Source organism: Opisthocomus hoazin, chromosome 5, assembly GCF_030867145.1.
Source record: "Opisthocomus hoazin isolate bOpiHoa1 chromosome 5, bOpiHoa1.hap1, whole genome shotgun sequence".
Lineage (NCBI taxonomy): Eukaryota > Metazoa > Chordata > Aves > Opisthocomiformes > Opisthocomidae > Opisthocomus > Opisthocomus hoazin.
In genome coordinates, this window is record NC_134418.1 from 83,627,141 (window position 1) to 83,651,601 (window position 24,461).

The window sequence follows — 24,461 nt, forward strand, 5'->3', positions numbered from 1 at the left end:
TAGTTGGTGATGGCTGCGGGGCTCCAAATGTAGCCAGTAATCACATGGAAATCCGGTCGCCATTGCCCTTAGGGCCAACGCAGTTCCATGCTTTCACTTCAGGTACCTCAAAATTGGTAATTCCTCCTGGAACTCTCATTCTACTGCAGACCAACCGACCAAGGGTAACTGGAGTTTGCCCCTTCTTTGATCTAATTTGACAAATTCTGCTGGAACTGACCACGTACAGCTTAACATCGCGCCGCTGACTCTTTGCCGGTCGGGCTGCAGCCAAGCCCTGGACACTGTGACACCTCTCCAGCCACTACCTCCAGAGCCAGCCTGGACATGGGAAGCAACCTGCCGGGGAGCAGGAAAGTTTTGGGCCATCCACGTGAGATCTTAGCACGGTTTGGGTTGGAAGGGACCCTTAAAGCTCATCCCATCCAACCCAGAGTGTTACAAGTGAAGTTCTTGAGGGTATCTGTGCCAACATGCGGCTCGCTGCTGCTGAACCAATGCAACATAGGCAGGGGTAGGGGTTGTTCCACTTGGAACAGCGCAAGGCAGGAGCGGCACGGCTTTAGCCTTTAGATAAATGAATTCCCTCATTGCTTTCAATAGTTGCATTCCGAGTTCTTGGTGTGGAGAAGTACTGGGTAGGTTCAGCTGATACGTGGGTTTGCTTTCAAAGAAGCCCACACTATTTACTGTGGAACTTGTGAAAAGGTTTCTTTGACACCTATCTGTAGTCTTCCACAAAGCTCTTTGCCTAGGACTAATGTTGGCTAGAGAGATACTGGGCAAGTCTCTATTCCAACAATCACCTGATGCTAACTATTATGCCCTTTGGCGAAGGATTTATTTAATTTAAAATGTATTTATTTAATGCCTCTGCCTTTTGCACATGCAATTGTTTCAGCGTAACTGAAGCGACAGATCGAGAGGGTGAAGTCCGAAATGCAAAGTGACAGGCCACCTTCAACTGAGGGGATCCGTTTTTGCCTTTTTGAATGAAACGAGACTACTCGTTCCAAATATTCTGGGGTGTTTTTGAATGACACGAGACTACTCGTTCCAAATATTCTGGGGTGAGTATTTCACCTTGGCAAACTGGGAGGCGTGGGAACACGACAGGCTTCATTTCTGCACAAATACTCTTTGTAGAAGTGAAGTATCATTCCCCCTCTGTGCTAACCCCCAGCCTAAAGGCAAAACAGTACTGGAATTGCAATTTACAGTAAATCAAATCCCTCTAAGGTGCATTAGTCACCTGCCAAAAATACCGTTGGAAATGGCTTGGGGAGACAGCCTAATTTTTTTAACTTGAACTGGGGCAATTCTAAGCAAATGCAGCAGTGCAGCCTTAATAACCTGGGGAACCTGGTAAAACCCTGTTAAAGCGATGTACTTCCAGCGTAACGACCGGCACGTGAGACTGGGACAAGTTGTGGTGTGGCGTGTTGAAAGCAAATGCGTTTGTAATTCTAGGCATAATATATGAGGGGGGAAAAAAAATTGTTCATTCTCTCCCTCAAAAACATACTATACCATTTCTGGAGTACGTTATTCCTAGAGTAAACGTGAATCTCTCACTGTACCTGTCACAGAAGTTGGAAGGGTGTTGGACTTTTTTAGCTGCTCCCTTCTTTCTAGCCTCGACACAGCAGTCTCGATTTTCTTCTCCCCTTCTTGAGTTGTGGATTTCGTCAGCGTGTTTGTTCTGCTGCTGCTTTTATTGTCTGGCTGATGACTCGTAGCAGCCTAGAACAGAGAAGGAAAATGGCTAAACGAGCAACCGTCTGTCACGCAGCGGCTATGAGTAAGAGGTGTCACGCTGGGCGCTTTCATTCGTCACCTCTCCTTTCCTTAACCTTCCTCTTCGGCAAAGACTCAAAACACTCTGATATTTCGAAAACCAAATCAGAGACCGTAAAAAACAAAAACCAAAAACACAAAAACCCCGCAAAGTTAAATTTGTCCTGTTGTCATTTCAGTCAAAAAAATATACCGAGTTATCCACATGATCTCTCTTTTTACCACCTGTGGTATCTATATACAGCATCAGTGTTTGTGTAGCATCACTTCTGTACTGGAAGTAGGAGTGTTTTTCTTGCTAATAGAAAACTACGGATGGTCAATAACTATTTAGAGAACAAGCTACTTGAATTCAGTGCCCACTTCAGGCATTTGGGTGTTTCACGTGACGGTGCTTTTCTTTCACTCGTCTGCATTTTATCCAAATAATGCACGTTACCATAAAAATAAATTCCAGCTTACTAATATTGACCTACAAACGAGTATGCCAGCTGTCATTCCCCAAGCATTAAGGCTTAATATCTTGCCTACTCAAGCTCTGAAAGAACCATGCTGCACACAGTTTTGCTGTTCCCTCCCCTGCGCAGTGATCGTGCCTGTGACTGCCAGGAGCTACCACCTGATGTTAAAGGAGCAGAGTTTACGCTCGAGTTGTCATCCTGCTGCCTGGTATTTTCTCCTGGAGGTCTCAGTTTTGCCAAAGGGAACTCCAGACTTTCAGACTCCTTTTCACTCCCCGTCATTTTGGCTTTTATGAAATCTTACAAAGCAAACAAAACCAAATCCCTTTCATATCATGAAACTAGCTGACAGTTACGGTATCCGTCTTTCTAATGGGCAGGTTTCTAAAGCTTACATTTTCTTTAGCCAGCTTCTCTGCTTGCTTCGCCTCTCTGGCTTGTCGCCTCTCTTCCCTCGTAGCTTGCTGCTCACGAAACCCCTTTTGCTTTTGCAGTGCTAATGTGATCCAAAGCGGTTGTGAAGTTTCAACTTTTTCCATCAGTTTGGAGCCATCTAAAGAGTGCCTGCTCTGGAGGACTGGTTTTTCTGAAAGAAAACATGAAAAGAATTGGTTAAGTAATGCACGTCTCTTGTCTCAAGCAAACCAAAGGTCCAGCTTCTCCACCTTGTGAAAACTCTGGAGCCATGCCCATCGAGTGCCACACCGTCCACAGACCTTCGTGGACTGGGTGTCAAATCCAGAAATAGTTTTTATGTCTCAAGAACAAAATCTAATAGTGTGTTCAATGTTGGGCCCCTCACTACAAGAAGGACTTTGAGGGGCTGGAGCGTGTCCAGAGAAGTGCAACGAGGCTGGTGGGGGGTCTGGAGAACAAGTCTGATGAGGAGCGGCTGAGGGAGCTGGGGCTGTTCAGACTGGAGAAGAGGAGGCTGAGGGGAGACCTTATTTCTCTCTACAACTAGCTGAGAGGAGGGTGTAGTGAGGTGGGTTTTGGTCTCTTCTCCCAAGCAAGAAGTGATAGGACAAGAGGAAACAGCCTCAAGTTGCATCAGGGGAGGTTTAGACTGAATATTCGGAAAAATTTCTTTCCTGAAAGAGTGGTCAGGCATTGGACCAGGCTGCCCAGGGCAGTGGTGGAGTCCCCATCCCTGGAGAGGTTCAAAAACCGTGTAGATGTGGCACTTCAGGACATGGTTCAGCAGGCGTGGTGGTGCTGGGTTGACGGTTGGACTTGATGATCTTGGAGGTCTTTTCCAACCTTCATGATTCTATGATTCTGTGATCATACAGCTGTCCAAATATATCCTTTTTTTTTTTGTGAAAAAGCCTGCCCCAGACTCTTAGAGCTATAGGCTGACTTACTACATGTAGTCCCACTACATGAGGTGCTTAAGTGAAAGTGGTACATAGGCATTGATTATTTACGCCTCTGCTGAAATGGATCCAGCCACTGTGCCCTGCAGTTCCCTGATTTCCAGCCGTATATAAGGGAAGAAGTCCAAGCTTCAGCCAAATAAAGGGCACTGACATTAAATAGTCCTATAAATGCAGCCCCTCTTAAAAAATGGGATTTTTTTTTTAAAAGTCACTTGAGCATTTGACTGTCTGTACCAGCGTGAAATTGGGGTCAGCACCCAGTACGGAGCCGTGAGCGGCAGGGAACAGCACTGGGCTGCGAAGCTGCTCCCGCAGAGCTCAGAGAGCACAGGGACCCTCAGATGGCTCTCCCAGGCCGGCAGCTGGGCCTCCAACTAGCTTCCATAAATTCTCCATTAAAAATGGGAGTAAAAGGAAAAAAATGTAAAAAATTGTAAAACATAAGCAGCATTTCCACTGAGATATGGTTTTAAAAGTGTCTCGATGCTTGCAAAATTCAAGAATGGAAAAAATTGGGATTTCCCAATTAAACGCTGAGTTCCCGCCTTGCTCTTTGGAGCGCCCTTACGCTGAAAGGGGAATTTTGACTCTTGTACAGAGGACTATTTCAGGACACAGGGGCTCTCAGGCTTCCTCTGACGAGCCGCCACGGCTACTGTAAGTGTTTCTATCAACTGAAGGGTGCCTCCTGTCTGTTGAGTTAGACAGAGAATTTGCCCAGGACAGACGCTATCAGGGGACCTAGACCTTAATATTTCTTAAGCTAGATAATATTCCCCTAAAAAAATAGAAGCAATATAATATAAATTATAAGATTACTCCTGCTCTGATGACACCGTTACACACGGAGCAGGGAGTCCATCATCTGACTAGCTAGGGGACAACTCTACCAAGGAAAACACACACACGCACACTTCAGTTACCTCCTTAAAATCAACGTTCTTAAGTAGATCGCACCGGTCACACTGAGTTTGTGTGTTTCTGAGCTAAGTTGTGGGGATGGGGAGTCCCATTCGTTCAGACAACCTAAGCAAAGTGGTGGTACTGCACAGAAAACGTGCCCGGTAGAAGTTACAGCTGAAGACCAAGCGCTTTCCTCTGGACCTCCAGTATCTCATCGTTAAATGACCTTTGAAAAGTACCTACCTTTCTTCAACGGCTCAGGCTTTTTGTCATTTTTTTCTCTCCATGGAATACTTATAGATGGGAAAAATGACTTCTTTTCTCTGATTTCCTCCTCTTCGTTTCTGTACTCGTTGGATGGCGCGGGGCGCACTGCATTTGCTCTGTCCTCTTTTCTCCAGCCACCGTCCGATTCAGCTTTGACCAGCCTTTGCCCTAGGGTGTCAGCTAGGTTTGACCTGTTCATCTTGGAGAGAGGAGACGCTGGTGGTGTCTGGCTGGTGGGCTTTGGAGCTAAAGCTGGTTTCTGTGGGACCAGTGACTTGCCTGCTGGTTTCTCAGGAGGGTGTAAAGCACTGTGGCCGGTGGCTGGCAGCACCACTGGTGTGCCTGCTGGTTGTGAAATCTCCACCACCGTAATTGAAGAGTCTTTTGCGTTTTTTAAATGACCGGGGACATTCACTCTCCCCGTGCCGGGGGATGTACTCTCTTGTGGAGCAAAACCAGTGGATTCTTTCTCACCTTCTGCTGTAACGAGTGGGTCAGGCACACCATCAAAACTATCTCCTGCACTGTATCTTTTCTTTTTCCTTTGCTCTGCCTGTTGATCGTAATGGAAGCGTAAAGAGTAGTTTGTCCTTCGTAACTTTATCCCGAAAGGAGAAACGTTTTCTTCTCCGTTTGGTGCCGGTTTATCTTCTTTTTTTGTGCTGTTGTTCTGTTGATTTTCCAGAGCACCGGCAAGTTCTGCCTGGGGTAATTCTTTACCCGGAGGATGAGGAAAACTTGGAACAAGGAAAGATGGAAGATCTTTTGCAAATTTGCAGCCTTCTGTGTTGTCTGTCGTTTCACTACGGGTTTCCATTTTCTCCTTAGCCTTTTCAGCGAGGTTGTCCTTAAAAGTGGAATCCACATCCTCCTTCAGATCAGCAGATGAGCCAGCGATTCTTCCCGCAGCCACAGTTTCATTGCCTCTTGCCACGATGACGTTCTCAGCGTCTGAACTGGTCTTTGAAGCTTCTGAAAACTTCTGCCACGCTGGCGTTATCGAGAACTTTGCATTTGCGGATAGGGTTTTCCTCAGGTTGCCGTGGGGAGCACCTCGCCCTCGGGGTGTCCAGTCGTCGCTGTGCCTGCAGGCGCTCACTCGGTCCCTCTCGTTGTATTTGCTGTTTTCTGCGTTCTTGAGGATTCTGGAGCGGATAGAGGCCCACTCAGCTAGCACGGCCTGGTTGTTCAGTGTCTCTTGCGCGTATTTCATTTTACTGCTGCTGGGTTTGGGATCCTGAGTTTTTTTCTGGGCCTTCTCCGGTGATGGAATGTCCACGTTTTTTCTCTCTTCCGTTAAGCCGAGTAATGATTTACAAGCCGTGTCCTTGATCTGGTTGAGGTTAACTGCCGTGCCACACAGCTGTGCCCCGGTAACCAGAATCGCTGTGTGGGGCACGCACACAGAGGACGGGAGCGTGTGAGACCCCTTGCTGGAACCGTGCGTCCTGAAGTCTCTGACGGACGGAGAAGAGACTTCCGCTCCTTTGACAGGCATGACGGGACTCAGGTTTACTTTCTGAAATATGATCTGTTTATCTCCAGAAGACACTTGGAATGTGAAGGGTCTGGACGCAGTCTGCCTTTCGTCTACCTCTTGCCACCTCAGTTCTTCCCCTATTCGCTTTTGCTCCTGAGCCTCAACCTCTCTCTTCAGTTTCTGGGCTAGGACTTCTTCTGCTGTTTTATTCCCTTTTTCTGGCTGTTTGAGTTTTTGGGATCTTGATCCTTCTTGGAGACTCTCCTCCACCGGATGCTTATCAGCCCCTCCAGAACACAACTGATCCATGTCCTGTTGCAGTTCCAAGGATTTTTCTTGTTGGCTTTGCTGAAGATTTTGTCCTTCTGTGTCTACCTTCTGCTCTTCCAGCTTGTTCCGTTCTTGTTCATTTTGTTCCTTTTGCTGCTTCAGTTCATCTTGTTGCACACCTTCTGCACTTTCCATGTGCATTTGTTTTGTGAGCTTGTGTCTTCTCTGATCTTCCTTTTTCTTTTTCTTATCCATTACTTGCTGGGGTTGTTCCTTCTCTGTCATTCCTCCTTTCTCCTTCAAATGCTGTCTTTGTTCCTCCTGGTTTTTCTGTAGTTTGAGGGTGTCAGCTTCTTTCTCCTGCTTCAGTTTTATTGCAGTTTCTTGAGGCTCTTTCTCTTCTAGCTCTTGTCTCTGTTTTTCTTCTTTATTTTGTTCTTTGAGTTCTTCTTGTTCCTCCAGCCAATTTCTTTCTTCTTCCTCTTGACACTGTTTTTCAATCTCATGTTGCCTTAATTCTTCCAGCTCTAGTTCCTTCTGGTCTTCCAGCTCTCGTCTCTGCTGCTCCTCCAGCTCCTTGCACCTCTGCTCCTCCCATTCCTGATGTTTCTGCTTCTCCAACTCCTGACGTCTCTGTTGCTCCTCCCCTTCCTGGCGCTTCTGCTCCTCCAACTCTTGTTTCTGTTGCTCTTCCCGTTCCTGGCGCTTCTGCTCCTCCAGCTCTCGTCTCTGTTGCTCCTCCCATTCCTGGTGCTTCTGCTCCTCCAGCTCTTGTCTCTGTTGCTCCTCCTGTTCCCGGCGCTTCTGCTCCTCCAGCTCTTGTCTCTGTTGCTCCTCCTGTTCCCGGCGCTTCTGCTCCTCCAGCTCTCGTCTCTGTTGCTCCTCCTGTTCCCGGCACTTCTGCTCCTCCAGCTCTCGTCTCTGTTGTTCTTCCTGTTCCTGGTGCTTCTGCTCCTCTAGCTCTTGTCCCTGTTTCTCCTCCAACTCCTTCTGCCTCTGTTTCTCCAGTTCCTGGCACCTCTGCTCCTCCAGCTCTTGCCTCTTTTCAGCCTCCAGCAGTCTTCTCTCCTCTTTATGGCATGTTTGCTCTTCTGTTTCCAAAGATGTCTCTCCTTCAAGAAGACGCTGCCTCCTGTCTTCTTCACGACGACTTCTCTCCTGCTCTTTCTGCATCTGTTCACGTTCTTGACACCTTTGTTCTTCCATTTCTCTTTGTTCTTCCATTTCTACAATCTGCCTTATCCTTTCAGCCTCAAAGATCCCCCAGTGATCTTCAATTCTTTTCTCCTCTGCCAGCTGAAGCCGTTTCTGCTCATCTCTGTCGTGGATTAGTTTGTCTGCTATGATGTGTCCATTATAACCTGGATATCTGTCTCCATACAGCTCAGTTTCTAGGTCCTCTGGCTCAAATTCTGTTATAGTTAAACTTTGTGATCCCTAAAATCAGGAGACAAGTTTGGAGTTACTGAATATTGCCCATTAGCTTGTTATTCTTTACAGACAACAAACACAATGAACAACCAACCAGTTGCAAATGCAAAACAACTCTTTTTTATGTTTTCCTTTTTTTTTTTTTACACAATGATTTAGATACAAAGCCACAACACCACCCCAGTTATGGATCACATCATCATAGATCCCATGCCTCTCACCTATTCACCTGTAAGGATATACATATACTCACCTATAAGAAAACTTCCCAATAATAACAGTATAATCCTAAATATTGAACCACCATTTGGTGAACATGATCTAATCCAGATGAGACCTGCCATTTCAAATTTACAGAAGCCCAAGGAACAGAACACAAATTTCATATGCCTGTTCTACTACTTAGGACTCCGTCCTTTAAGGCTGAAATAATTAGCACCTGCTTAAGGGCATTGTTTTGCCAGTTCTTCCATGGCAAATGTAGCGATTACTTGCAGAGACAGAAGCTGTTGCCTGCAGAAAAGAGCTCCGCAGTGTTAGCCAGGAAAGAACACTGCTCAGGGAAACACAATTTGGTTGCTTTTCACAGATCCCAAGCCAGAGTATCTTCCTCATTAACTGTGCTGAGACCAGGCACCGTGGGACCACGCATGGAACCTAGAGCTCCCCAGCAATGCTGCAGTGCATGGAGGCATGTGCTAACTGCTGGCGGCTTCTCAGTGCTTGCCCCACAGCCCTGGCAGGTGGGTGCGATGCCTGCGATGAACTGAACGCAGATTTTCTTACTCCTTGTTGCTGTAGCGACATGTTCTGAGGGTGAGCTGCACCTGAAGAGTGAGGAGAACGGCTCGGCTAATGCCCTGTCTAGCTATCATTTCTTGCGCCGTCACTTGGCTCCAGTTAAAGATTCCATATAAACGGGAGGCTTAAATTTAATTTCTTCATTGCTAGAGTGATAAATGCAAGTACGATGGTGTGGCAGCAAGGACTGTGGCCTCTCCTGAGCCTTGTTTTAGTTGAATAGTCTTGTCCCATTTACAAGCACTTCTAAGTTGTCAGGATAAAAACCGAAATAGCCACGCAGTAAGTGTGCAAAGCGAGTGTCTGATAATTCACTCTAGCTGTGGCAAGAGCTGTGTTACTGAAGTCTTATTCTTTCTTATACGACAATGATATTATCACTGTCAGAACCCATGCCAGTTTTAGAGAATCTACTTTTTTTCCCCAACCAAATTTCACACTATCTGATTGCCTGTACCAGAGCAACATTAACAGTGGCCGATATCCTTCAGATCTTTATGACCTAAATCTTTTACTAGCAAAACTAGAATCAGAAAGCTCTCCCAGTGTAAAAATCCTAGCGGAAGTACCTCAGGTGTAAGTGCTGTTTGTCTCAACTAGCTACATTAAAACTTCTTGGCATCTTCTCTCCAGCTAGGGTTTAATCTTAAGGTCTTGATCTTGATTTCAAGACAAAATGAGAGAAGTGTGCATTTTGTTTTGCCCTGAAGTCACAACATTTGTCAAAGAAGCTTTCAATAGCTCTCTCTAACAGTGTCAATCACACCCTAAGACAGTCCTCTGTCCATAGCTACTCCTGGCACACTCAGTTGCGGCTGTTTTGTACCCAGCTTCAAAAGCAACCTCCCTCCTCATGTTTTTTGACCAGTGATCCAATACCTTTGTTAACCTCTTGTGCTTTCTCGACATCCTCTGCTTTTTTGGCTTCACTGACAGCTTGTGTTTAGCTGCACTGTTGTCTAGACGAGCAACAGCCTGGGGAACTGCATCCAAATTGATTGTTTCAATAGTGCCAGAGCAGGAAAATTGTCTTTTTGGCCGAGGCAATTTGGCTGGAGTGACCTGTTTGTATCACAAACACAAGTAGCTGTTATTAAGCTATCTGTTCCATTTAAATAAACAAGTAAATTAATTAATAATACACATGTACACACAAAAAAAAAAGTCTTTGCAGTTTTGAATTCAAAGGAGTTATGAGCAGAAAATATTTCCCACTCTGTTTTTCCATTATACAAATCATGAACTTTGGACATGAAAGTTACAGCTGCAATATTTTCCTGTTTCCAGTGCTACACGGTTTTATACTTTTCACTTAAAAATTACTTAGACCATTCTAACTGAAGTTGTTTCACAGTTTAGCTCCACTCGCAAGTTGTTGGAAATGGAAAGGGCAGAGGCAGAGTTTTTAGTAACATCAAACCCTGGGACATTTTAAAGTTTGCTTACCATGGAAAAAATATCTACATGTTTAAATAATTTAGATTATACGCTTTAGGCAAGAGCAAATCAAATTGACTTGTCTAAGCATTATAGTAGAACAACTACAGAGCTGTGCTATCTGCCTGGGAGAGGACGACGTTATTGGATCTGAGGCTGGCACGGTGCCTGCAGAAACCCTTCCCTCCACAGGCACGTGGAGTTGTCCAAGCTAGCACCAAAGAACAGCAAAAAAAGAAAAGAAGACAATACTGGCTTTGACTGGTGCTTTTTTTTCTCTTGCCCTTCAAATATTTGGGTACAGAAAGTGCAAATACAAAGCGATTTAGTGAGACTCCTCTCGTGAATAAATATGGTGGCACTGTATGTCTAGACGCGTCAGAGTGAGCCTGTAATCAGCCTCTCCCAGCAGTCACTGAGCTGTCATCTCCAGCCTGGTGTTTGGCACAGTCCGAGTGGAAAAAGGAGACAGAAACAAAAGAAGGGAGAAAACATCTTCTGTAGGGAAAGAAAATCCCATACACTGTGTTCAGGACAGCTCTGTAATCTTCTGATTAAACATATGCTAGCTAGGGAAGCAATTACTTATAAGTCATATGCATTTTGCATACGCTTATTGAATTACATGTGAGCATAACAAAGTAGTAGACGTACTTATGAAAATTATGGCTTTATGATTAGTACATCAAATGCAGGAATGCTGCAAGACCGGCAGAGACCGCGTTCTGCTGTGGCCTCCAATCAGCCCTTACAGACCTCTCAATCCCGGTTATTGCTTATTTGCTAGCCCCGACGCTGCGTGACGCGCACACCACCTGGGATGATCACGAAACAGTGAGATGTGCCCTAAAGCAAAAACTGACTGTCAGGCTTCGAATAACTAAAATGGGAAATCAACCCGGTGCAAACCAAGTGTAAAAGTTTTGTTACCTTTCCTTCCATTTCACGTCCTGTTCCAGGAAAATTCATTGTTCTCAACAAATCTGGAGAGTCAGTGGACTAGAAAACAAGAAGATCACCACAGCTAGAGACTAAAATGTAAAGGATCTAATTAATACGGTTCAAAGGACTTGTGAAATCATGCACATTAGGGTAGGATTTTTACCCTGTTTCCTGTGACTGCAGGACTGATGGGTAAACAATTCTTGTTCCTAAACGCTACGAGTTTCCCTTTGCTTCTCCTTGAGTCACTGCTGTCTATACAGAAGTAGTTGCTGCTACAAGACACTACAAAAGGCAAAACACTTGTGCTTCCTGAACAAGATAACCAGGTTCCAAATCAAAAGAAAAACCACGGCTTTGTAGGATTTCAATCTGCTGGCAATAACTTTATTGTCTCCTGACCTACACCTACGGAAATAATGTAGGACACTGACCAGGCATTACCTCTGCTGCCAAGAGTTTCAACTCCTCTTCACAGAATCATTAAGGTTGGAAAAGACCTCTAAGATCATCAAATCCATTTGCTTCTCATGAAGCAAACCAGCTCCCTCCAAGCAATTGGAGCCCGTCAGTCACTCAGGCTCCTTCGCTACCGTCCTTCTCCAAGCCATCTCACAGGAGGGGATTTTTAAGGCGTAGGGGTTGAAGCAGCATTCATCACACCCAGAAACATTGGTTTTAATCGTTATATCACGGTATTACCTCATAACCTGATGAATGGTCAGGCACTGGACCAGGCTGCCCAGGGCAGTGGTGGAGTCCCCATCCCTGGAGGTGTTAAAAAACCGTGTGGATGTGGCACTTCAGGACATGGTTTAACAGGCATGGGGGTGTTGGGTTGGTGGTTGGACTTGATGATCTCAGAGGTCTTTTCCAACCTTCAGGATTCTGTGATCCTAATGTTGGGATCCCACTACACCAGGTGCACATGATTGTTAGTGTAAAGCCTAAAAAATCAGCTTTGCAAACAGAGGTTAAATGAAGCCCAGAACTCTTGCCATCGATCCAAGCTACTCAGTCATGAAAATCAAAAGTCGCAACGCAGCATGGGGAAGCAGTTGGAAGTGGAGCAGTGCTGCATGGTCCCGGTCACCAACCCCTGACAGAAGCCACCCCGTCAGATAAACACACAGAGGAGTGGCAAGGCCGATGGCAGAGACCAGAGCAGGGACCAGGCGAGCTGCTGCGTGCCAGAAACCTCTGAGAAAGCAGCTAATGCTTTATTACTGCACACAGAGAGAGAAAAGGAAAGTGCCACGTGCTTTGGCTGGCCCTTTGCACGTAGCGTTGGTTTGTTAGCGTCTGCCATCTCCACTGTGTAGGGCTGTTTGCTCCTGCAACATTTAAAAAAAAAGAACTGTGCAAAGGGGCATAAATTTTGCTTTCAAAATATAATATTTTAAAGAGTAGAGGTGGTAAGGACTGAATCTCTCCCTCCCTATCACACAACAATACTCCCGTGGTTTTTAGTGCTTGAATTATTTTCTCCTTCGAGGTGGACGTCACTAGGTGACATTTGGGTATCCTGCAGGACCCAGCAAGAAGGTCTCTGCAGAGAACGTGTGTTGTTATCCAACACAGGGTCTCGCCTTGTACCGGGGTACACAGCCAAAACCCGTCCACAGCCCCACTGCACCTCTTGTGCACATGAGATGCTCTTAACTGATTGCTTCAAAAGAGAGTGTCTGTGAAGCGGAAGAAATACGCCTCACAGGACCAGTCTTGCCTTAGTGGATTTCCAGAGAGCTTCCATCACTCGCTGTGCTTCTTCACTGCCTGAGCAAGCCCTTTCTGGACACAATTTCCAGTACCAAAATCTTCTTGCATAATTTGAATAATTACTTGAATTATACTGGACATTTGGATTTAGGGAGCATTCTCAAAATGTTTCTCCCCTTTCTTTGCCTACCATGAGAAATACGGATATTTACTCCAAGATGCAGGATTTTACGGATTTAGGCTCCAGACCCCTCTTATTTTGGGATTATTTTTCATCTGGAGTACTCTGTCCAGTTCTGGGCTCTCCAGTTCAAGAAAGATGAGGAGCTACTGGGGAGAGTCCAGCAGAGGGCTACGAGGATGGTGAGGGGACTGGAGCATCTCTCCTACGAGGAAAGGCTGAGGGAGCTGGGCTTGTTCAGCCTGGAGAAGAGAAGGCTGAGAGGGGACCTTATCAATGCTTATAAATATCTGCAGGGTGGGTGTCAGGAGGATGGGGCCAGACTCTTTTCAGTGGTGCCCAGTGACAGGACAAGGGGCAACGGGCACAAACTGAAGCAGAGGAAGTTCCAGCTGAACATGAGGAAGAACTTCTTCCCTCTGAGGGTGACGGAGCCCTGGCCCAGGCTGCCCAGGGAGGCTGTGGAGTCTCCTTCTCTGGAGATATTCCAGACCCGCCTGGCCGCGGTGCTGTGCAGCCTGCTCTGGGTGACCCTGCTTGGGCAGGGGGTTGGGCTGGGTGACCCACAGAGGTCCCTTCCAACCCCGAACATTCTGTGTGATTCTGTGATGCTCTGCACATTTCCTGTGCTGGGAAGTCCATATTTCAAGATATATTCCATCTCAGAAAAATTTCCTGTCTTCTAGCCATGCTGCGAGTGGTGTCTGCATTGCTGGAAGTTTGGAGCAGGTGCTCAGACCAGTAATTCTATGGGACCCAGCTCGGGATAACCAAGAGCACACGCTTCTCACCAGTCTGAGGAGCACGAGCCGAGAAATCCCACCCACGTAAAACAGCCCGCCGAGCTCAGCTGCACCTCGCTGGAGACATCTGCTACACCCCAGTGAACTTTATTGTTCTAATAACGCTGTAATGCCGTGAACACATCGATTTAAAGCGCTTACTTTATTACCGCTGTCTGAGATCACTGTGTCCTGCTGAGTCTCAATCTCCATGGGGCTGCTGAGCAACACGTCCTCTTCTGCGCTAGCGTTTGCCTCCCCCATTGTCCTCACAGAAACTGTCATTTGTGGAGGCTGCCCAAATTTTATGTTCTTGGCCAACTGTTGCTGAAAAAAAGAAAATTAAAAAAAAGGGTATTTATATTACAAGTAAAACGAGCCAAGCCTAGCATGCACCCCTTCCCCGTGTGAAAGCTTCACAGAAATACTCAGGGCAACTTCTGACTGTGGACAAAATAATCAACTCCAGGCTCACGTTGCTGCAACACAGTGGCCACCCCCTCTCCAAAGTGACCAAGGTCAGGAATTTACTGCAGGACTTCTGGGTTTGGATGATCAGCCTGAGTTCTCATCAGTGTGGCCAACTTCTGAAAACTTATTGTGAATTTTGAAACATTCCTTCTCATTTTTAATCTATGTCCCAGATTAAAACTTTGCTTATATAAGCTAATTATGAAGCCATACTATTGCAAAGAAACAAGATCATGAACCAAGTGTACACTGAGAGGCTAAAACAGCCCCAAAAGGCAACCTCTCTCTTCTCCAGCCCCCAAACCCTGCATCTCTTCCATCTGTAGTTCTTAAAGAACTACTTATTGTAAGTCGTAAGTTTTAAATATTAAGGGTTTGGCATAATACTGCCTTAGAGGAGGCAAATTCTCAAAGGAGAGGAAACCCAGCTTCCTTTGGATGCTTGATCTCATAGAAACAGTGCCCAGGCTCCTGTCTGCTCATGCTCATGGGCACTGCCACATCGACGCTTTGGCACAAAGGCATTTACGGAGGGAACATGCAGCAGATGAATGGGCAAAAGAGCTTTCCCACAGTTTATTTTCCTTGTGGAAGTAATCTTCTCTCAAGGGTTACCAGAAAGTACTCTTGAATTACATCAAGTGTAAGATGAGTAAAATAAGTAGCATATAATATCTGTCCTCTGGTAGGGTGTATTGGACAAATTATAGCCCTGGCTACTGCAGAGACACAGGCCATACAGTCTTTGAAAGCGAACCTTTTGCAGAAGAGTTAGAAGAAATTCTCCAGAAGGAGCAAATGGAGAAAAGAACATTTATTGATAGATTTTTCCTCCTGAAATATTTCGTGGAATCAATTCTCAGTTAGGGAGGAAGGAACCGTGGAGTTATTCTCCTGCTTTACCCTCTTTCAAGCACAGAGAATTCTCCACAGGAGATCTCCCATTTCTGTCCTGAGTTACTGTGAACATCTACAGCTCAGCAATACTCCGTTCAGCTGTGCAGCTTCTCTTCGGTGGGAGTGTCGGGTGCATAGATGGACTCCTGACATGAGTTTGCTGCTGAGATTGGAGTAGATACCGTGTAAAACAAAGGTGTGGGCTTTTTCCCTATAGCACAGAATCAGTAGCATGGCTTAGGTGAGCAGCTGGCAAGGGGAGATATGCTTTAGTAGCAGCAGGTGGACCTCTAAAAGGATTCAGGCCAGGTCAGTCTTGCTTGCCATCGTTGCCTGGTGGACGGAACTCTTACGTAAAGCTTATCCATATTACCCCAAAATATTACCGGATTTCCATATTGAACTATTGAGACAAAAACTACATGCAGAGACTCCTCATAATCAGGTTATTAAATTAGAATAGTTTTTCTCAGTCTCCTCGCTGAGTTACACATCATTTGCGCCCATCTGGATTTTGGGAGAAAGTAATGAAATTCATCTCAAACATCATTTTGGGCAGTTTTGAATGGCACAGTTTTGTTCCCACCTAGATTACTGGTAGTGCACCTGCAGTCTAAAGAGAAGGGTTTCACCAAGTCCTCCCAAGCTTTCGTGTTAGCAGTTCAGCTTTCTGATTTGAAATCTTCTATATTTCCACTGCGTAAATGGGAGTTGGAGAGAGCAAACAGGTCTGTATTAGAGAGCGTGAAGGCTGTGATTCTGCTCTGTCCCTGCAGGTCCTGCAATGCTAGTAGAAAATTACTTCAGAACAGCTTCTTGACTTGATAATGTGTTTTGTGAGCTGAGGCTGCTCCTTTCTTCTCATAAAAGCCATATTCTTAGGCAAATAGTTATCCCAGGCAGATAATTGGAACTGTCAGCCTGGCCTGAGCAACTACCCAAGAAACGAAGGATTTGTGTGTCTGTTCCATCCATGTATTGCTTGCAATGTGTTTTGGAGGAAGGGATGGTGTGCTGTTCTCTTGATCTTCTGATCAAGTTCTCGATCTACTGTGTGTGCAAAGCAGGGTGGGGGTTGTGTGGTGATGGAGCTGTTGTGGAGAATGGTTTGTGCTTTAAAAACAACGGCCTTCTTAATTGTTGTCAAGGATTCTTGACAGATCTGCTGTAAAAATGTGTATTTGTGTACATGAAAGTTTAAAATGTTATTTTCCTGATATTTCCAGGAAATAGAGTTCCCTCAACATTTATGGACTCTACATGGGGGGGGGGGGGGGGGGGGGGGGGTAAAATTGCCTCAAAGTTTTAAAAGTTTATTTGCTCAGTCTTGCATAAAGTACTTTGAATATTGAAGAAGAAACTCTAGTAGCCCTTACATTCCTTCCAGGACAGAAGGTTCTTTTCTATATATTTTTTTTTTTTTTTTAAACAAATTTAGCTTAAATGAATGCCACTAATAGTTTTCTGTTGGCCAGCTTCTTTCAGTGCATTCTGATCTCCAAAGCTGATGCTGAATACCAAAGTCAAAATACCAAATGTAAAAATCTCCAATAGCTTATTGTTACCACTGGGCAAATTTATTCTTATTACTTTCAAACAGCAATGTAAAACCTGCTCCTTGTTCTTTTTTAAAATGTGCTTATACTGTAACTACAGTGCAATTATCCTCTCTCATATGGACACATTCTCTACCTGGTCAGTCAAAAATGGTAAAAATGCATCATCCCTGAAAGAAAAGAAAAAAACCCACAACTTTTGTTTGGAAGAATGCACTCAGGCCAACCCAGAGATGGAGAGATACATCAGTTTAAACTGCAAGGCCACTGAGAAGAGGTCATATTCCCTGAGAAGGAGCATGTGCTTTAAATTTCTCCAAAGTTTCAGTTAGACACATATTTCTGAACACAAAGCTTGCATATACTCTGTACTTGAGAAGTCCCTGTTCTGACAGCGTGTGGATGATGGTTGTCTAACGAGGATTATTTGCGACGCCGGTCATTAGAAGTTGCAGGCATGACATTTTGTTCGTCTACCATTGCAGAGTCATGCGCAGGGTGTTTAAATACCCTTTTGGAAATCTCCGTGGATGCATACTGCTCTCAGGTAAATGAACCTGGTCTCCTTTAGTTTGTGCAAGAAGGCTTGGGATTTAACAGCCAGAATCATAGAATCTAAGATCATGAAGTCCAACCATCAACCCAACACCCCCATGCCTGCTAAACCATGTCCTAAAGGGCCACATCTACACAGTTTTTGAACACCCCCAGGGATGGGGACTCCACCACTGCCCTGGGCAGCCTGTTCCAATGCCTGACCACTCTTCTAGTAAAGAAATTTTTCCTAATATCCAGTCTAAACCTCCCCTGATGCAACTTGAGGCCATTGCCTCTCGTCGTATCTCTAGTTACTTGGGAGAAGAAATCACTGCCCTGCTCCAAAATCTAGCTGTCAGCTAGAAGCGGAAGGAAAGAGATGAGCGTCTCTCACTTGCACCCTCCACTTCCAGCCTTGGCAATGCCAATGGGCTTTCCCAGTCCCTCAGTTTGCAGCCAGCAGACAGGTATTTCCACAGGACTCACAGCTCTCGGCACCAAAACAGCACAGCTACCCCAAATGACAATTATACCATGAAGCAGCGGCTGGAGGGACCACAGGCACAGGGCAGCTTCTGAACGGGATCATCAAGCTGTGCTCCAGACCAGGTTTACTTCATCCCCCCAGGTTTTTTTTTTCCTGTGATATTCAAGAGGTGCAGGAGAGTTTGGCTATTTGCACCCAACCCGGGTGGCTCTCAGTGCAGTGCTGTTCGGCGTGAGGTGAGGGGCAGGGCTGCACATCTAATAAACGCAGAGAAATACTGGGAATTTAGAAAAAAAATTAAAATTTTGCCCTCATCCAATTTTTAAAAGCATCTTTGGTAACTGCAAAATAATTTGCTGAAATGTGATACTGTTTAGCTGACGTCTTTACATCAGCTTACCACTAATAACCTCGGAAATAAAACTCCTAAGTTAAATGGCTCTGCGCCGGTTGGCACCTGCAGCAAATTATAAAGCTGAGACTTTCAAAGCGTTCTTTGTGTTTGCATAGGAAATGCCACAGAACGAACTCTCCGTATTAACCGGCGGAGAGCCCGGATCGGGCTGTACGTCTCCTCTTTCACTCCAGTTTGGCTCCGCTGCTGCGTAGATGCCTGCTTACACGCGTGTTGGATTCAGCCCCCTGAAACCACATCGTTCTTACAGCTCCGTGCCTGGGGCGAGCCCAACACCGGATCCGCTGAGCTGCTTACTCTGTTCAGTTAGAAATCGTTAAAACAGGGTGCACAATCGCAGCTGATTCCATTCAAACCACCCTTACAAGAAATGCTGGTCATACTTTGCCCACAACTCAAATACCTATTTTTTATGTCTGTTTGCAATGCCCAGATATATAAATGAATGGAATTATGTTGTCTAATTATAGATAATTATGAAATAATGACTTAATCAATAATACTCATCCTTAGAAGAGCCATACTGTTGAAATTCCACTTGGTCCTGTACAGTCTCCCACAATGGCCCAAAAATCAAATGCCTTGGGAATATATATGAACAGGGCGAGCCCGTACTGATATTTTCCTGGTAAATGTTCCTGTGATTTGTGACATCTGAGGACTTTTGGAGCAATAGCCAGCTGGGAACTTTTCTTTCATTAATTTGTTTCATTGCTCTTTGAACTTTCATAAATATTTCATGAATAACAGTGCTGGATGACAAGGAGTCCTACAGTCCAACTCTGCATAAAGAAATACTTGTTTTGGTTTGAAAGTGTTACTAATTTCAGCTGATGCTCACGTGTTCTCTTGCTGTGAAAGACTGAATAATTCTCCTGTATTCATTTTCTCTATTCCACTCATGATTTCATGCATCTCTATCATATTTGCTCTCTTATCATTTCTTTTCTAGGCTGAAAAGACAGTTTATCTAATCGTTCTTTCTATGGGAGTGAGTCCACTTTATCTAAACAGGAAAATCTGCAGCATATCGAAACAAGCAAAACACCCACATAAGTTTTTTGGGGTTTTTTATGAAAGGGAGAGAATAAACTGGAAAGCATTGTGCAAGAAGTTATACTGGTATAGCTGGAGGCTTTATAAAGTAAACTAGATGTAAAATGAACACATAAACCTACGGAAAATGAGGAAAGTAAGTATTACCACAGGTGTTTTGGATAGAAGATGCAGTGAGGGAACTATTCCACTCTCCATTGCTCAAGCAGCATGTTGGTCGGGGTGTTACACTTCAAGAAAGATTTTGGGAGAGTCCAAAATAGAAGCAAGGTGAAGAACCAAACTCTATATGGATCTCTAGAGATATGTATTTGCAGCAAATCTAGATGCAAAGGAAGATTTTGGTACCCAGTGGCATAGGACCACTTAAAGATGCTCACATGTTAAGAGCAAGACTTTCTGGAGAAGCCTGAAGATACCTACAGGATCTGTGGCATTTGTCACCTGAACCTCTCCTTGCTGAGTACCAAGAGCAAAGCAGATGTGAGCGAGGACAATGGAAGCTCATTTCTGGGGCTTAATATGATCATAGGGAAAAGGGGGTCTGCCCCAGAAGTGCTAGAATGACTAAGAAAAAACGAAAACTTCAGTTTATAAAGTGAAAATAATAGTCAAATATGAAGAAAACAATTAGGCTGCAGTGGCACTGGAAAATATTGACAGCAAAGAGATGAATTCTAAGAAATACAAAGCTGGGCAATCATGGAGTGAAAAATCACTCCTAATTCTACAAAATAGAGAGCATCAGGTTAAAAGATAATAGCTTTGAGGTTTAGCAAACAACTTCATAGCCTTGTTGGGATGTGTGAAATATCAAACAGGAACAATAGTGGGAACGGCTGGTGGAATACAGATGTGCAATGCGCAGTAGGGGAAATACTGGCTTGATCATCAGCTAAATTAATGACTATAAGAACTGGGATCCAACACTGAACAGTCATTAGGTCTGACAGGAAGAAAATGATTGGGGACATTCATCATTACAAAGCAAGGGAAATGTGAATTTAAAAAGTAGTTGGTTAGAATTTGACCAAGAAGTCTGGACTCCTAGACATGTTTTATTGTAATTAATATCTGTGTAATAAATGGGTGTTTTACAAATTTAAAGACCAGAGGCTTTGTTTGTCTTCAACCACGTGGCCTCATTAAACCGAAAAGATGTCGCCCAATAGTTCCCAAATGCAAGAAGCCTTATGCCACAGTCAACCTTTAATGACAGAATCGTAGAATCAGTAAGGCTGGAAAAGATCATCGCGTCCAACCATCAACCCAACACCCCCATGCCTGTTAAACCATGTCCTGACATGCCACATCTACATGGTTTTTGGACACCTCCAGGATGGGGACTCCACCACTGCCCTGGGCAGCCTGTTCCAATGCCTGACCACTCTTTCAGTAAGGAAATTTTTCCCAATATTTAATCTAAACCTCCCCTTACGCAACTTGAGGCAATGGGTCTGAAACAAAAGCTATCTTCTGTTCATTTGCTGACCATTTCTGGTGATGATCAGCCATAGGAAGAAGAGTCACAGCTGCAAAATGCCAGGAAGTGGATCTAACAAACTTTGATGCAATTATGAAAGGGAAGGATGTAAAAACAAGCTCCTAGAGGGGTTTTTTTAGGTTTGTTCTGACACACTGCTAGATTTAGATTTTAAACATTCCTTGTGCCTCGTTCACAGTCCTCTATGAGAAGTAAAGCACCAGATCCTGAGAAACTGAGTCCAGCATTAAGAGTACCAGTGCCTGGGTACCACCTCTTCATGGAAGCAGGTTCAGGCTGGATTTCTACACTGGATCTTAAAAACTAGGTAATGATAAATCTCAGCAGATCCAAAGGGCAAGGAAAAGACTGACTTCAGCCAACACAAAATAACTTCAGGATACACAGAGGCTATTGGAGGCTTTTCTCAGCCTGACTTCTAGCACGTGTTAAAACCTTTGAACATACCAAAGCCATTTACAGAAAGCCTGATAAGATGAATGCTGCCAATCTAAAAATCAATAAAAAGAAATGAGAGCTAGTCCAGAAAGAACTAATTTACCTTGCACACATAATCAGAAAGAGAGAATTCCTACAACAGAAGCTGAACCAGTGCATAAGCTGCCCAGCTGCCCAGACTGCTACGGAGTTTTGCACCGTTACACAACATTTTCTGTGGGTTCATCAACACTCCAAAGTCAGCAGAAATGCAAGGGGAGAAGGGGGAGACACTTTGGTGGTCAGCAGAACGAGATTCAGCACCATCAGTATTAAATGGCTTGCATTTCTATTGTGATTTCAAAACCCTTTTCACCATGCTATCAGTTGGGCTTGTAGGCATGGAGCCTCTTCCAGTGAAGATTTAAGTTTTCCAGGAATGTTCACTGTATCACCCCCCAAAAAATCCTGAAAAAGGTTGAAATCTGCAAAGCTTTTGATCTCCTTTTTAAATACAGAGAGTTCCCGGCCAGCACAGCACACTGAATTCTGGCAACATTACTTTACCAAGGAGCATCTTGCCAGGCAAAGGGAAACTGGAAGTGACATGCTTCCACCGTGACGTACAAGCCTGGGCAAAACCACAGCAATGGTGGCATAGCAATGGCTTTACTGGGAGCCAGCCACAGAATTGGTTTTAAGGAGCGGAACACACTTCAGAAGAGGTGACTGTCTCTGCTTGTTCCACCACTTGAAGAAATACAGATGTTCCCGGTGGAAGTGAACTTGCAGAAGGGGACTTCAAAGCTGATGCAAGCTTCTGATACTGGTGACCAGGTATCAGTGCTTTGTGTGACTGCAAAATCACATCGCAAACACAGACTCCTTTCAGAATACTATAGCAGGAAAAAAACCCTGGGGTATGAAGTGATGCGTGCATGGAAGCTTCAGACAGGAATGAGAGTCCAAATAACGGGTCAGACCTGTGACTTGACTCCAAGGCCAACCTAAAAATGTGCAATGGGATTTTGGCATGATCTTGTCCTAAACCTCAGAGAACATTTGCGGAAATCGTGGCTAGGGAAACCGGGACAGTCATGTGCTGAGGTTTCAGACTCTCAGCAGGTTTTGGTTGTTATAAGGAGCCTTTCCATGGGGTTACAAAAAAGATCCATGGACATTTAGCTGAATAGATAACTTCTGTGTAAACATGTACATAGTTAGAAGTGTCATTTACAATCTATTAGGCATTTCCTTTCTGATTGAATGGGTTGCTCCGGGTATCACCATCATCAGTAGAGTGGGAAAAGCTGAATCGGGGATGTTGCTACAGGCTGGGTTGGAGCTATATTGAAATGATAAAAATTAACTACTCTCCAATTTTAAATAAAAAGGTAAGGACACTTTTGATATCAAGAGGCTGAAACAACACTGCCTTTTAAAATATCTGCAAGTAACCATACCAAAAAAAAAAGCTTGTGCAAAGTTCACATGAGCAAGAGCATATCACTTGCTTTTATTTTGTGACTTCCAAGAGTGGCTATTTTTGCTTTAATTTTCTTGAGTTACCATTTTCTTATGGTGGTTTTTAGCAGCTGCAGCAACTGTACTACTTTTATCTGAGTCTCTGAGTTTAGTGAAGGCAATAATTTCCACCGGAATTTTTAAGGTGGGTTTGGAAATAGGAGAATACACTCCTACAAAGTGAAAAGGTATTTGGAGAAAAGCTGGTGTACTGAAGCCAAGACAAGAGAACCAACAGACAGGGAGGGCAGAGCTCCCTGCAGAAGTCAGTGAGCTTCATATCCAAAGGACACTGAAGTATTCTTCAAGAGAGGTCCAGCTACTTCACGTCTTTGCTCAGAGTCAGCAGTCATTTCAAATGTAATAGTTTGTAGCCTGGAAAGCAGCATGCATTGAATCTACCTGACCCAGGGAAATTTAAGCTGAAAAAACAGCACAGAGAAATTGGAGCTGTGGTTTCCGCTTCAAAGTTCACCCACAGTCAGCAGAGCCAATGCCGTTCAGGTGCTCTGTCTGCTGGCATCGGCCAGGAAGAAGGAGCAATTCATCGTGAAGGTCTGATCTGTCTACTGTGTGTGAGCTCTCACTCTCCAGAAAAGACGGACCGCGGGTAGACTTCAGAGGTAAAAGAAATCAATGGCATTTTACTAGTCAGCTACAGGGTAACGGCACCTACACAGCGTTAAAAAATGATCAGCATCTTGACAGGACACCTCAGCATCCTGAGCAATGAACTGAAATGTGCTTCTGAAAGACAGCTCTTTCAAGGTCTGGGTAAGAATCGAGCTGGGAATCTTATGGATGTACAAGAAGTAAAGCAAAACATTAGTGAGGGCATTAACGGGACAGAGTTCTGAAAAGAAGAGCAAGCAGGTCAAGTAAAGCTCTTTAGAAACAAATACCCAGATATGTAGTTACTTGTGTGCTGTGTGCTTTGGAGAGACAAACATATCCACCTTTCATAGGAACCGTTGAAAGGACAGGGAGAAAAAGAAGGAAAAAATGTAATACGTACAAACGGATAATTAAATCAGCTTTGCAAAGAAGTCTCACTCTCTGCATGCCATTCCCTGCCACCACCACCCCCCTCATTTTTTCACTCAATACTACATCTGTAATCTCAGGCATACAGACCAGGACATGCCAAAACCATGAGTTCAACTCAAATGAGTTCCATAAGATGCAGACATTTCTGCAGATTTGCTTGCAGCATCACTGCCATACCTTTCAAAACCAAAACCTAGATCTTCTGCAGATTATCTGAATCATTTATATGGCTTTTGGCCAGACAGCTTGCATGGCTGAGAAACTGCCCCAAGGCTACTGAAAAAGCAACTCACCTTTATCCACTTTTAACACATTCTGGAGACCATTTTCCACCACACTTTAAATATTTTTCCCACTTTCAATTTCTTACCTGAAGAGTTTTGACTTTTCCTAGAGTATTCTCCTGTGACATTGCTTGGATGGCCTGTTCACTCTCTGCTCTCCCATCAGGTATAAAAATACTGTCATGGGAAAAAGCTCGACTGCCCATAGAATAATGGGAGGACCTGGAAAAAAAAAAACAGTTAAAAAGTAAATAAGCACAGCAATTAATTTTTGAGAGTGACCCTTCATATCCTCACTGCCCTGCTGTATAGATTTTCCCTCCCCCTTGCCTTCTCAATAAAAGCTTTGAGCATTCTCATGAGAGAGGTATCCAAACATTTTCTGTTGTCAAAAGTTTAACGGAGATACATGAGTC

The 24,461-nt window shown here is 44.5% G+C and overlaps 1 protein-coding gene across 7 annotated transcripts in view; it reads right to left on the minus strand.

Annotated features, from left to right (window-relative positions):
• The window catches only part of CRACD (capping protein inhibiting regulator of actin dynamics), a 135,128-nt gene that overhangs the window by 5,232 nt on the left and 105,435 nt on the right, over positions 1-24,461 (minus strand). For all 7 annotated transcript variants that reach the window (XM_075421948.1, XM_075421945.1, XM_075421947.1 and 4 more), the window contains 7 exons: positions 24,132-24,267; positions 14,013-14,177; positions 11,157-11,225; positions 9,669-9,851; positions 4,784-7,994; positions 2,654-2,844; positions 1,581-1,743 (listed from right to left, as the gene is read on the minus strand). In XM_075421948.1, the coding sequence (XP_075278063.1) occupies positions 1,581-1,743; positions 2,654-2,844; positions 4,784-7,994; positions 9,669-9,851; positions 11,157-11,225; positions 14,013-14,177; positions 24,132-24,267 (4,118 nt within the window). The remainder of the gene's footprint in view (positions 1-1,580; positions 1,744-2,653; positions 2,845-4,783; positions 7,995-9,668; positions 9,852-11,156; positions 11,226-14,012; positions 14,178-24,131; positions 24,268-24,461) is intronic.